This window comes from Podarcis gaigeae, assembly GCF_964106915.1.
Source record: "Podarcis gaigeae genome assembly, chromosome: 2".
Classification (NCBI taxonomy): Eukaryota; Metazoa; Chordata; class Lepidosauria; order Squamata; family Lacertidae; genus Podarcis; species Podarcis gaigeae.
Window position 1 is genome coordinate 123,075,575 of NC_139679.1, and position 12,560 is coordinate 123,088,134.

The following is a 12,560-nucleotide window of genomic DNA, read 5'->3' on the forward strand; positions in this document are numbered from 1 at the left end:
CTGAGCAGAAGGCGAGATTGATAGTCAATGGAGTTACCACAGAGGATATAAAAATTTGTAAGGGAACGAGGCAGGGCTGTCCGCTCTCACCGCTGCTCTTTATAGTGGTCCTGGAAGTGTTGCTGAATGCAATAAGACAAAACAAACAAATTAAAGGGATAACATTAGGTTCAAATGAGTATAAAGTTAAAGCTTATGCAGACGATGTGGTTTTAACGGTGGAAGAACCTATAGGAAGCATAAGGGCGATTCTGAATGAGATGGAGGAATTTGGGAAGCTTGCAGGGTTCAAACTGAATAAGAGTAAGACAAAAATGATTGTAAAAAACATGGATCAGGATAAGGTTGCAATAGTACAACAACAAACCGGAATTGAGGTTGTTAAAAAGATAAAATATTTGGGAATCTGGATTACCAACAAAAATATTGACCTATACCAAAACAATTACATCCCGGTCTGGAATAAAATCAAAAAAGATTTAGAGGTCTGGACCAGAATGAAACTATCATTCTGGGGAAGAATATCTATGGTGAAAATGATGTTGCTACCCAAGCTGTTATTTCTGTTCCAGACATTACCCATATTAAAAGGAACAAAAATTTTTAAAGAATGGCAAAAAGCCATTTCTAGATATGTTTGGGAAGGGAAGAAGCCCAGAATTAAATTTAAGCTGTTAACGGATGCTATAGAAAGAGGGGGCTTCGCTCTACCAGACATGAGACTTTACTACGAAGCGACATGTCTGTGCTGGATGAAAGAATGGGTTAAGTTGGAAAACAGAGAGCTATTAGACCTTGAAGGGTACAACAACAAATTCGGGTGGCACGCGTACTTATGGAAGGACAAAAAAAGGGTGCACAAGGGGTTTACCAGTCACATTTTTAAGGGCCCACTAATAGAGGTTTGGGAAAGATATAAGAACATATTAGAGCCAAGAACACCACACTGGCTATCCCCCCAGGAGTTAACAAGTGTTAAGAAAGTCAATATGGAAGAAAAGTGGGGGAAGTTTGGAGAAATGGTCATAAATGAAGGAGGGAAGTGGAAAGTTAAACCATACGATCAGGTCAAAACGCTCACACAGGGTTGGCTCCACTACTTTCAGATAAATGAGATGTTTAAGGCAGAGGTGAAGGAATGGGGCTGTGAGGAAAAAGAATCAATATTTCAAAAAGAGATAATAAATAGTGAACATAAAAACCTCTCTAAAATGTATAAAACACTTCTGGAGTGGCACACGAAGGATGAGGAGGTGAAGTCAGTGATGGTACAGTGGGCAAGGGATCTCGGTTATAATATTCAAATGGAAGACTGGGAAAAGCTCTGGAGAGTGAATATAAAATTTACGGCCTGTATGTTACTTAAGGAAAATGTCATGAAGATGCAATACAGGTGGTATATGACACCCGTGAAACTGGCCAAGATGTATAAGGTAGATAACAAATGCTGGAAATGCAAACAAAAGGAAGGGACATTTTACCATCTATGGTGGGAATGCAAGAAAGTTAAAAGTTTCTGGGAGGAAGTTTACAACGAATTGAAAAAGATGTTAGGTTATACTTTTGTCAAAAAACCAGAAGCTTTCTTACTATGCATTATGGGAAAGGACATCAGGAGAAAGGATTATAAACTCTTCCAGTACGCGGTCACGGCAGCCAGAATTGTGTTAGCTCAGAGGTGGAAGCAGGAAGAAATCCCAACTGTGGTAGAGTGGAGAGCAAAATTAATAGAATACGCCGAGCTGGATAAACTAACAGGGAAAATAAGATATTTAAAAGATCAAAATTTTATTGAAGACGGGGGGAAATTTGTGGGTTATCTGGAGAACAAATGTTTTGTAAATACAACGTTAGTGGGATTTAAAGAGGCTTTGTAAAGAGTTAATAAGTATTGTTTAATTGAAATAACACAAAAAAGGAGGTACGAATGGCAATATGAAAGGATGGGATGTGACTCTAAGACTCAAACACGAATGAATGTCAACATCGCTGAAGGAAGTCCAAATGAATAAGAAATGTCGAAACTCGAATACAATGTATATATAATTGAATTTAATAAAATTTTAAAATGCAAAAAAAAAAAAAAAGAAATTGCAGCCACAAGAATGAAGCAAAACAGAACATCCACATCGCATAACCAGTCATTTGTGAGTTTGTTGGAAGGTGAACGGCTGCTTGCCAGTTAAGGAGAGATAGAAGCATATTTGAACACTTAAGTGCTGGAAGCAGGGAGTGAATACAACTCTCAAATATATTGAGCAAAGGTTTGTAAAAGGATGGAGCAGTAGTTCAAGGGGAATGGTAGGCTGTAAGCAGTTTGTTTATTTTTTTAAAAAAAGAAGAGGAGATGTAAAATAGAGATCTTTACAAGTCATATACCGTATTTTTTGCTCTATAAGACTCACTTTTTCCCTCCTAAAAAGTAAGGGGAAATGTGTGTGGGTCTTATGGAGCGAATGTAGGCTGCGCAGCTATCCCAGAAGCCAGAACAGCAAGAGGGATTGCTGCTTTCACTGCGCAGTTTTTTTCCTTGTTTTCCTCCTCCAAAAACTAGGTGCGTCTTATGGTCTGGGGCGTCTTATAGAGCAAAAAATACGGTAATTCCTGCTTCTCATTGTTATGGCTGTTGTTATCATATTTAGTACCTGCCATTCACCCTAAAGTCCCAGGGCAGGTGAACTGTACTGGCTGCCAGCTGATTTCTAGACTCAATTCAAAGTGATTGTATATTAACTTGATTGATAGATTTTGACAATTTAATAGCAATAGTCCTGCTCCTTTCAGAGGAGTGCATACCAGGCCATCTTCACATTTCCCAAGTCAAGAAGTTGGGATGCAGATGATCTCTGGATCTTCATGATTCACCATCTCTTTGGTTTCTTTCCAGCGGAAAAAAGAAAGGAGGGAAGCAATGCACATGCATTTTGTGTCTTCAATGGGCAAGATCTAGAAAGCACAACTAGTCACACCTAAGCACAACAGTATTAATGAAGGTGCTACACATATGCCTACCCACTAAGCACAATTTTGCCTGCTATGCTGAAATTGCAAAGAGAAAGTACAGCTTACCCTGTAATGTAATTGCAAGGGGGGATAAGGAAATCGTGTTCAGGAAGAACTGTCTGTAATGTAGATATGACCCCGCTTATGAAGTGGTCTCCTGGCTCATAATAATTAATTGCATCTGGACGATCCCTTTCCAAGTTCAATGGGCATTTTGCTTTCCGCATCCTAGACGCTGCACAGGGAAGCAGCAGCAGCAGCAACAACAACATCAATAAGAGCCTCACTCTGGGTCTGCCTCCTGTCATTTTGTCTGTTGTCACTGCTCTCAACTTACCAAGAAGTGAATGAGATGAAGCCCAAAGTCTCCAACAAGAGAAAATGTGAGGAAAGGGGGGATACAAACTTTCACACTGACGGAATCCCTGCCTGCCTGGAAGAGAAGTCAAAGCCCTCGATGGCACAAGAGGTCTTTAAATATGCAGCAGGCATTTCAAGCTTTCGTTTCTGAAATATCCGTTCTTCGTGTCAAAAGTGGGTACATTGCTTGAGTTTTGCCAAGGAAAAAATCACTATGATTATGATAATTATGCAGGGAATATACATCTCTGGAATCACTGTGGAGCTTGAGCAGCAGCTGCAGAGCTAGAAGAAAACATCACAATCTGTTTTCTGATGCTCTAGAGGGTAGGACCAATGGCTTCAAGTTAAAAGAAAGGAGACCCTAACTAAAGCTCAGGAAAAAGACCTTGGAAGAATGGCAGATGCAAGTAATGGATTACATGGCAATGGCAGAAATGACCGGCAGAATACGAGACCAGGGAGAAGAGCAGGTGGAAGAGGACTGGAAGAAGTTTAAAAACTATCTACAAAAACATTGTAAAATTTTTGAATGTTGAGGACATTGAAATGAAACGAAGGGGTTCTAGTGAATAAGATAATTAAGAGTATGAAAGAAGGGATAGATATTGGACAAAATTTGAACAATACAATATGTGACGGAACTTTTTAAAGGATAAATGTTAATAAAAATGAACTTGCTAAATTAATTATTAAAGTGGAATACAAGAAAGGAGGGCGGGTGGAAGTCAGGAAAAATAAGGCTATGAAGGATATGAATTTGAAAAGAGTACTTTTTCCCTTTTTATGATAAATTTCTCTTAAGTTTTTTTTAGGTTTGTAATATTTCTTTTTTCTTTTTTTTCTGTTTTTTGGTTGTGTTTGGATTGCTTGTTTTTATCGCTGAATGTTGGTGTTTCACTGTAATTTTTCTTTTTTGTAAAATTAATAAAATATCATTAAAAAAAAATAACAAAGCTCAGGAAAAAGTTTATGACAAGAGCTGTTTGAATAGTCCCCCTTGGGAGGTTGTGGACTTTCCTTCCTTGGAGGTTTTTAATCAGAGTTTGGATGACCATCTGTCATGACTGCTTGGTTGAGATTCCTGCATTGCAGAGGGTTGAATTACATGCCCCTTGGGGTCCCTCTTCAAGCTTTACACTTTGATTCTATGTTCACCAGATAAGCCAGCATCAAGCTATTTTTTCGGGACATTTTGGGCTCTGATATGATGAACCTCTGCTGCATATGTGTGGGGGGGGGGACTTGAAGCCTCCTGTGCCAGTCAAATACTTTATTTCAGATTATTTGTATCTCTCCCCATCACCTCATATCCTCTCCTGACAAAGTTTTTTGATATTCGAATATTTCATTTTATACCTGCAAGTGGCTGGATTTTGTTATTGCCTTTCTGTTCACATATTCCAACAATGTAAAAGAATGTACAAAGAATCAGATGCCATCTTTACTTTTTGTCGTCAGATGCTCCTTTGTACTGTATTCAGACCAGGCCTGAGTAATATAATGTAGCACTTGGGAAGGAAGATGCAGCCCAGAAGCCCAGCACCGGAGGCCAACATAGAGAAGACCTTCTATATGCTAATAAATCTTTTGCCCACACTCTTCCTCTGGCGTGAGCTTTGCAGAGTACGCAATGTCGTTGGAAGCCGATTGAAGTCTGAACGCTGTACTTTCGGACAATGAAGGAAAGAACGGCTTGAAAGCTACAACTAGTGTTTATTGTAGAAAACAGTAATAAACACATAGTTTACTATACACAGATACAGAGCGTTAAAAGCATGGACACTCTCTCAGCAAACTGCCATTAACCAATCCCTCATACTATAACCACTACAGACAGACAGACTCACAGAACGCAGACATATAGATATAGCTGCTCTATTACGGTATAACACTGATTGGCTGAGCTCAACCAATCCTTATCTTACACCTACTGTTAACCAATCAACAGGCTGTCTCTGGGCAGACTACTCTCTCTGAGGCAGACTTACATTTCTGGGAAGGCTGCCAAGAATATCTCACAGTTACATCATGAACTCATCTACTACAATATAGTTCTTCTGGTCTTAGAAGTAATCCTAGAAGTATACAGAGGGTGGCTGGGGCAACCCAACCAGATGGGTGGGCTATAAATCATAAAATTATTAAAATTAGTATTATTATTATCCACTAGTACTTCCCCATGCTAGTTCACTATGCTGCACTGAAACACACAGTAAATAACCTTCAGCTTTTCTGCTGATACCTTGCACTCCTGCCAATAATAATAATAATAATAATAATAATAATTTATTTGTACCCAGCCCATCTGGCTGGGTTTCCCCAGCCACTCTTGGTGGCTTCCAACAAAGATGAAAAATACATTAAAATGTCACACATTAAATGTTAGGTACTGGTTTATCTCTTTGACATCTGATGGGAGGGCGTTCCAAAATACAGGTGCCACTACCGAGAAGGCCCTCTCCTGGTTCCCTGTAGCTGTGGAATTGCTGTGGAATCCAACCTTGGCTTTATACCTCATGCACACGTTCCTTAGGGAAAGGGAGGGCAGATGAGTCAAGCTCCAGGCATCCAGCTAACTCTAACCATCATCCAGATGTGGAGGGAGGGCTGCTCAAGACATGGACCAAGAACTTTGTGCCATTTCACCCATTTCTCCAAATGACAACAATCATAACACTCAGGAGTATCTGTAGAGATGAAGATGACCTATCAAGATATTGGGGGCCCAAGTTGTTTAAGGGTTTTAAGCTCTAAAGTGAGCAGTGAAATCAGAGCTTCCAGTGACAATGTTGCTGGACTCCAAAGCTGTGGACCTCGTCCACCCAGAGGAGTGCAGCCCCTTTTAGCTCAGACCATCTTCCCACTCAAGAACATGGAAGATAGAACATCTCTAAGTTTTCAGAATTCGTCTTCAATTTCCTTTAGGAGCAGATTATTTTGCGGACCTACAAGAAACGGTTGGAAGCAATACATTTGTGCAGGTTTAAGGTTTAAAATGGTGAATGGCAAAACCTCCTGGGGAACTTCCCTATATATCAGGAGTCCAGGTTCTCATCTTGATAACACGGTATGTGAAGATAATTAAAAAGAGGATTTACTGCAAAAAACAACAACAGATAACACCGGTGGCTGTAACGAACGTCCGTCATTAATCATGATAACCCTTCATGAACTCTCCTTTACTTTTCTACAGAATATACTGAACCAGCGCTCGTTGTTTATCTTCCTGTCTAACAGACCTCCCATACAGTGATGGTGCGAACTAATTGACTCAGCTCTGACTTCCTCTTTTCATGACAAACTGCCACTGCCTATTTTCCCGCCTGTTCACTCTTTCGAAGAGTGTTGGCTCTGTTCCCCCTCTCTTGAACTATCAGTTGTCCCCTTGGCAACCTGCATTCCTAGGGCTGGAGGAGATGAAGCAAGCTGATGGTCTGCCTGATTAACCCCTAAGCTTCTCTGCTCCTGGCTGCTTTCTGCAACCTGTGGCTGATCTTCACTGAGAGCTGTCTCATTCCTGACATTATCTATCAGGTAAGGGAATCCCTATGTTTCACACAGAGGCAGAAGTAAGTGGTCACAAAAACAAAATGAAATAATTTGAAATATATCCAGCTTTCCGCTGGATATTCCAGTTGTGCAGCCTTGTGCCAAATCCACTTCCTTCTGCACAAAAGGAAGAAAATGTCAGACTCTGTGTGCGGCACATAAGTTACATATACAAATTTATTTGTGGAAAATAAGATCATGCAACACCGGTCAGGGTGACACAGATATAAAGATCACTCGGCCATATTAAGAGGATTTATTTGAATCAGGTTCTGAAAAGGGTTCCCATTTAGTGAGACATTAAATCAAAAGGGCCTGTGACAGTCCTGGGATGACTGTGCATTCACTTTGGAAATGACATTTTAGGTTTTGGATCGATTAAAAAAGAGTTACAAGAGCAGCTCATAATAAACACCTGAAAGGGAAATAGCTTCTTTTCATAAGTATTGTGCTGCATCCAGATTCCCTTGGTGGGAAAAGTGCATTAAGAATCAAATTCCATCTTTTGTTTTTGTTGTCAGGTGCTCCTTTGTGTTCAGATCAGGCCTGAGTAAAGTAATGTAGCACTTGGGGAGGAAGATGCAGCCCAGAAGCCCAGCACTGGAGGCAAACATAGAGAAGATCTGCATGGCTACCATGTATTTCCCCTTGGTGCTCAGGTAGGTGGGCACAAAGGACACCCAAACACTGCAGAAGACCAGCATGCTGAAGGTGATCAGCTTGGCTTCATTGAAGGCTCCAGGCAGCCTCCTGGCTAGGAAAGCCACCGTGAAGCAGATGGCAGCCAGGAAGCCCATGTAGCCCAGGGCACCATAAAACATAGCAGAAGACCCTACATTACATTGCAGGATAATCTCTGTAGGCTGCGAGTGCATGTCTGAGTCTGGGAATGGGGGAGAGGTCCCCAGCCAGGTGGTGCAGATGAGAACTTGGACACTGGAACAGGAAAGGACAACAGTGTTGGCCATTATCTTGCCCAGCCATTTCTTCACCCTGTTCCCTGGCTTTGTGGCCAGGAAAGCCAGCACAACGGTAATGGTTTTGGCCAGCAAAGAAGAGACAGCAACTGAGAAGATGAGGACAAATGCAATTTGTTGAATAAGACAGGTCGCTTTCCTTGGCTGGCCAATGAAGAGCAAGGAAGACAAAAAGGAGAGCAAGAGGGATACAAGGAGGGTGTAGGAAAGTTCCCTGTTGTTGGCTTTGACTATGGGAGTTCCTGAGTATTTAATGAAAATTCCTAACACCAAGCATGTGATTAAGGAGAATAACAAGGTAAAGAAAGACAAGAGAATCCCCAAATACTCTTCATAGGACAGGAAAGTGATAATCTTGGGAACACATTGATCTCGGTCCTTGTTTGAGTGCTGATCTTCTGGACATTTGGTGCAGTGTTCTGCATCTGAAAGGAAGATGAGTCATTTCAGCACCCAGGGTCTCAAGCAAGGGACATTCCCAGCCCCAGCGGGAGACACTATGACTTGAATTGGCAATCTGTTGCATGCAAAGCAGATGCCACAACCTTTGGTAAAGGTTTTATGGGGGGGGGATAAATGATACTGTTTTGGACAAGATTACAAAAGTTGCTCTATTCCTTCTCTAACTTGCCTTCCTCAGTGGAGACTGTCCCTTTTACACAGGGAGCACAATCATAGCAGCAAAGTGGCTCTCCTTCCCGGATGACCTTGACATCCCCAATATGACAGCTCTCAGCACATCTGGAATGAGGGATGGTCTGCCCATAAAGAAAGATGGTCAGGAGTTAGTGGTATGTCTATCTATGCCAAAATACTGGAGCCAATAGGAATCTTTCACCCGTGGCAAGCAGTAGGTCTGGTGGAGTGGTTTTTGGTGGAGTGGACAGTTCTCCAAATGCAGAGAAGTAGAAAATGGATTCCCATTACCCAAGGATTGGTCCTTGGACCTGTGGTTTTTACCTTCTTCATAGTTGTCTACAGATAGGGGTGAGCATTCAGGCAGCCATATTTGATGATGATAATAAACTGTAGGTGGCGCTGTGGTCTAAACCACTGAGCCTCTTGGGCTTGCCAATGGGAAGGTGGGCAGTCTGAATCCACACCATGGGGTGAGCTCTAGCTGCTCTGTCCTAGTTCCTGCCAACCTAGCAGATCAAAAGCACACCTCTGCAGTAGATCAATAGGTACCGTTGCTATGGGAATGTAAATAGCATTTTTGTGCCCTCTGGCACGTGTCCCGGTGTCCCGTTGCACCAAAGCGGTTTAGCCATTCTGGCCACATGACCTGGAAAAGCTGTCTACAGACAAATGCCGGCTTCCTCAGCCTGAAAGCAGAGATGATCACCACAACCCATAGTTGGATTCGACTGAATTAAAATGGGTCTAACCTTACCTTTACTAAAATTTTAAGGGAATTTTACACAAAAATAGATTGTGAAGACCTCCAAAAGGACCTCTCCAAACTTGAGTGGTTGAGCAATAAATTGGCAAATGTAATTCAAAGCAAACAAGTGTGAAGTGATGGAAGTTGAGGCAAAAAATATTACTTTCATCAATATGCTCCTGGGAGTTGAAGTAGGGATGACTCTTCCTACAAAACTAAAATCCCTTTCAACCCAATATCCTCTGTTTTCTTTTTCCTTTTTGGATCATAGTCAAATGTATCTGAATGATTTAACCCACCTTATTAAACCAAAGGGGCCACATGATGGCATCCTGATCAATGGTGAATTTTATGCCTGCGGATCCCTCTCTCTCCACACTCCCAACTTTCCCTATGTGAAGGGAGTCGTTGGGAAGCATCACAATGTTCACCAGGTCAAATTCAGCTGTCAGGTCCCCATTCTCATCTAAATATGCTCCACCCATAGAAGCATTGTAGAACTGAAAATCACTCAGGAAACGGTGAAACTAGAATGACAGAGAAGATTGCAGCATTTAAGAAAGGTGGCTATTTCCACCCAGGTGGTTCACATATTATCTAGGCACATAGTAGCCATGGAGTGCTTTTCTATTTCCAGTACAGTGGTACCTCAGGTTACATACACTTCGGGTTACATTCGCTTCAGGGTACAACTCCGCTAATCCAGAAATAGTGCTTCTGGTTAAGAACTTTGCTTCTGGATGAGAACAGAAATCGTGCTTCTGCGGCGCAGCAGCAGCAGGAGGCCCCATTAGCTGAAGGTAGTGAAGCACCACTTTAGCAGAGTGGCTGGAGAAACCCAGCCAGATGGGCGGGGTATAAATAGTAGTAGTAGTAGGAATAATAATAATAATAATAATAATAATAATAATAATAATAATAATAGTTCCCAATATATCTGAGGTCTTTCAGAATAGGCTTTTCCTTCAGCTGAGCAGCCTGAGAAATAGGTTGCGTCCAAGAGCCTCTGTGTTGGGGAGGGAATTCCACCTCCTCTCTGAGTCTTGCTCCAAGCTATGGCTGCGTGCGGCTGCGGTTGTGGCAGCTACCAGACAGGCTGCAGACTTGCAGGCCTGGAACTGCATGAGGCAGGCTTGCGACCCTCAACCAGGGTGAGAGCCTAATTGTAAGGGAAGTTTGGTTTGGTGGAGTTCCCCCTCTGAATGAGAGGCAGTGGGAGGAAAGTAGCTAGGGGATCTAACATCTTCTTCTGACAGTGTGGGACATGTCTAATAATGTGCCTTAGCTTAGTATTCTGTGGCCCAATCCCCCAAGTGTAAATGGGGTGAATGGAAATGATTTCATACTTCCAGGTGGGCAGGTAGCAGGGCGTGGTCAAGATGCTGCCCCAATTCTCGTGGTGGTGGGCAGGGGAAAGCATGGCTGGAGTGGAGGGTGGGCTGCCCACCATCAGGGGTGGAGGCCTTGGTGTTTGGTCTCTGTTCCTTGTTCCAGCCCTCTCACACCACCAGAGGTTACTAGTAGCAGATCTACTGAGCCCTCTGGTCTGGTGCTGCTACTGCTGAATGTCAGATCAGTCCATGTTAAAACCATGCTCTTTCAAGATTTGATCGTACATGAGAGGACTGATCTGACTTGCATTACTAAGAACTTTCTGGCCCTAAGAGCTGTTCAACAGTGGAACAGTCTCCACCATCTCCTTGACCAGGGAGCCTCTTCACCTTGTAATGGATTTGTGAAGAAACTTTGGAACTTCTTACATGCAGCAGAATTCTATCTTGCTTTAACTTTGGAATGCTTTGCTTGTCTTTGATATTAGGAAAGTGAGATATGATGATTATGATGGAAATAATCATGATGGTATACGTAGGAATGTATATGAATGGAGATTTAATATGAATGTCATTTCTTTTTGAGAAATCTTTAGTCTTCTATTTGAAAGGGTGACATGATTATTGCTAGCAGTCCATAGTCCAGCAGATCATGGTAACTATTGAAGGGTCTATCAATTCTGTATCATTCATTTTGACCTACAGTATTTTATAACCTTATTTATCTCCTCTTTTTTAATGCTTGCTAAATTTCTGTTAATTAAAGGAAATGGATCTATGAATCTGTCATTGAACTGATTTTCATTTAAAATGAAACAATATCTATCCAGATCATTAGAGAATAAAAATGAATACCTGTGATGCTTGGACTTTTTCATCTTCCAACCTGTTCTGACCCACCATCAGCACCCTCTTGGATCTAGAGGAGTACGCAGCATTTAAGGCATGGGCCAGAGCTCGGACCGTGTTGTAAATGCTGTAAGTGTCTTGAAACACGCTCCTTTCAAGGACATCCTGAGGGAAACCTGAAAAGTTCTCCTTCACTTTGCATCGCTTCTGGCCTTTCACAGAAAACACATGCTTTGAATATAAGCAATGATAGCGTTGAAACCAAAATTTATCGAAATCACTAATGATGCCGTAAACTGGCAGATTACCCTCGTGTGTTGATCTTTTTTTTCTCTGGATAAAGAAAGATAAATATCCATGAATGTGCTTGTTCTTAAGGATTTTGGGAGACATGTTGGAGCTGACATATGAGAGAGCTATTGTGATCCAAACTTTCCCAGTAATGGGTTCCAGGGTTCCACCCACTATGTGAAATACAATTGCAGCTTCAGTGCTGGACTGAGATTCCCCATAGGAAAGAAACACATTGATTCGCCTGTCCATGGAAAGTGAAATCTTCTGCCAGAGCTTTGCGTTCCATTCTGCTATAAACAGATTGTCTCGTGAAAAGGTTTGTGAGAAGGCAACACAGACACCATCCTTAGCAAGCGCAGGTGCAAGGGTGCTCAGAAACCTTTCTCCATTCTCAGAGTCAGGAGCTATGAGCCCGATCCAAGTCCACCTGAAATGCAGGAGTAGCCTGACAATCCCTGAGCCTGGGGGATCTTCATTTGGGGTCATTCGGTAGAGCAAAGGAGATTGTGTTTTGTCAAGGGCATGATGAACAGAAGCATAACTGACCTAGGAAGAAAAGGAAAATATAGAGGGTTTATTTGGTCAACTGGAAATTGTGGTCCTATTATGCTGTGCTTCTCTGTAAGGGAGATGTAGGACACTTTTGGGAACAATACACTCTGGTCAGTGACTGAAATAAATCAATTCATTCATTATAGACAACAATTTAATATGTCTTCAACATCGTTCTCTTCCTGAATGTTGTCACCATGCCCAATGTTACAGACTATGGAGAGTAAAGATATGTTGTATTTTCTACTGTTATTATTT

The 12,560-nt window shown here is 41.9% G+C and overlaps 1 protein-coding gene across 1 annotated transcript; it reads right to left on the bottom strand.

The window, feature by feature from the left end:
* Positions 1-7,021: 7,021 nt before the first annotated feature.
* Positions 7,022-11,958, bottom strand: LOC310837588 (vomeronasal type-2 receptor 26-like). The gene is made up of 4 exons (XM_083724425.1): positions 11,463-11,958; positions 9,576-9,803; positions 8,524-8,650; positions 7,022-8,317 (listed from the first exon to the last, which is right to left on the bottom strand). The coding sequence occupies exons 1-4, from the start codon at positions 11,847-11,849 to the stop codon at positions 7,407-7,409; spliced, it is 1,653 nt and encodes a 550-aa protein (XP_083580551.1). The 5' UTR covers positions 11,850-11,958; the 3' UTR covers positions 7,022-7,406.
* Positions 11,959-12,560: the final 602 nt, after the last annotated feature.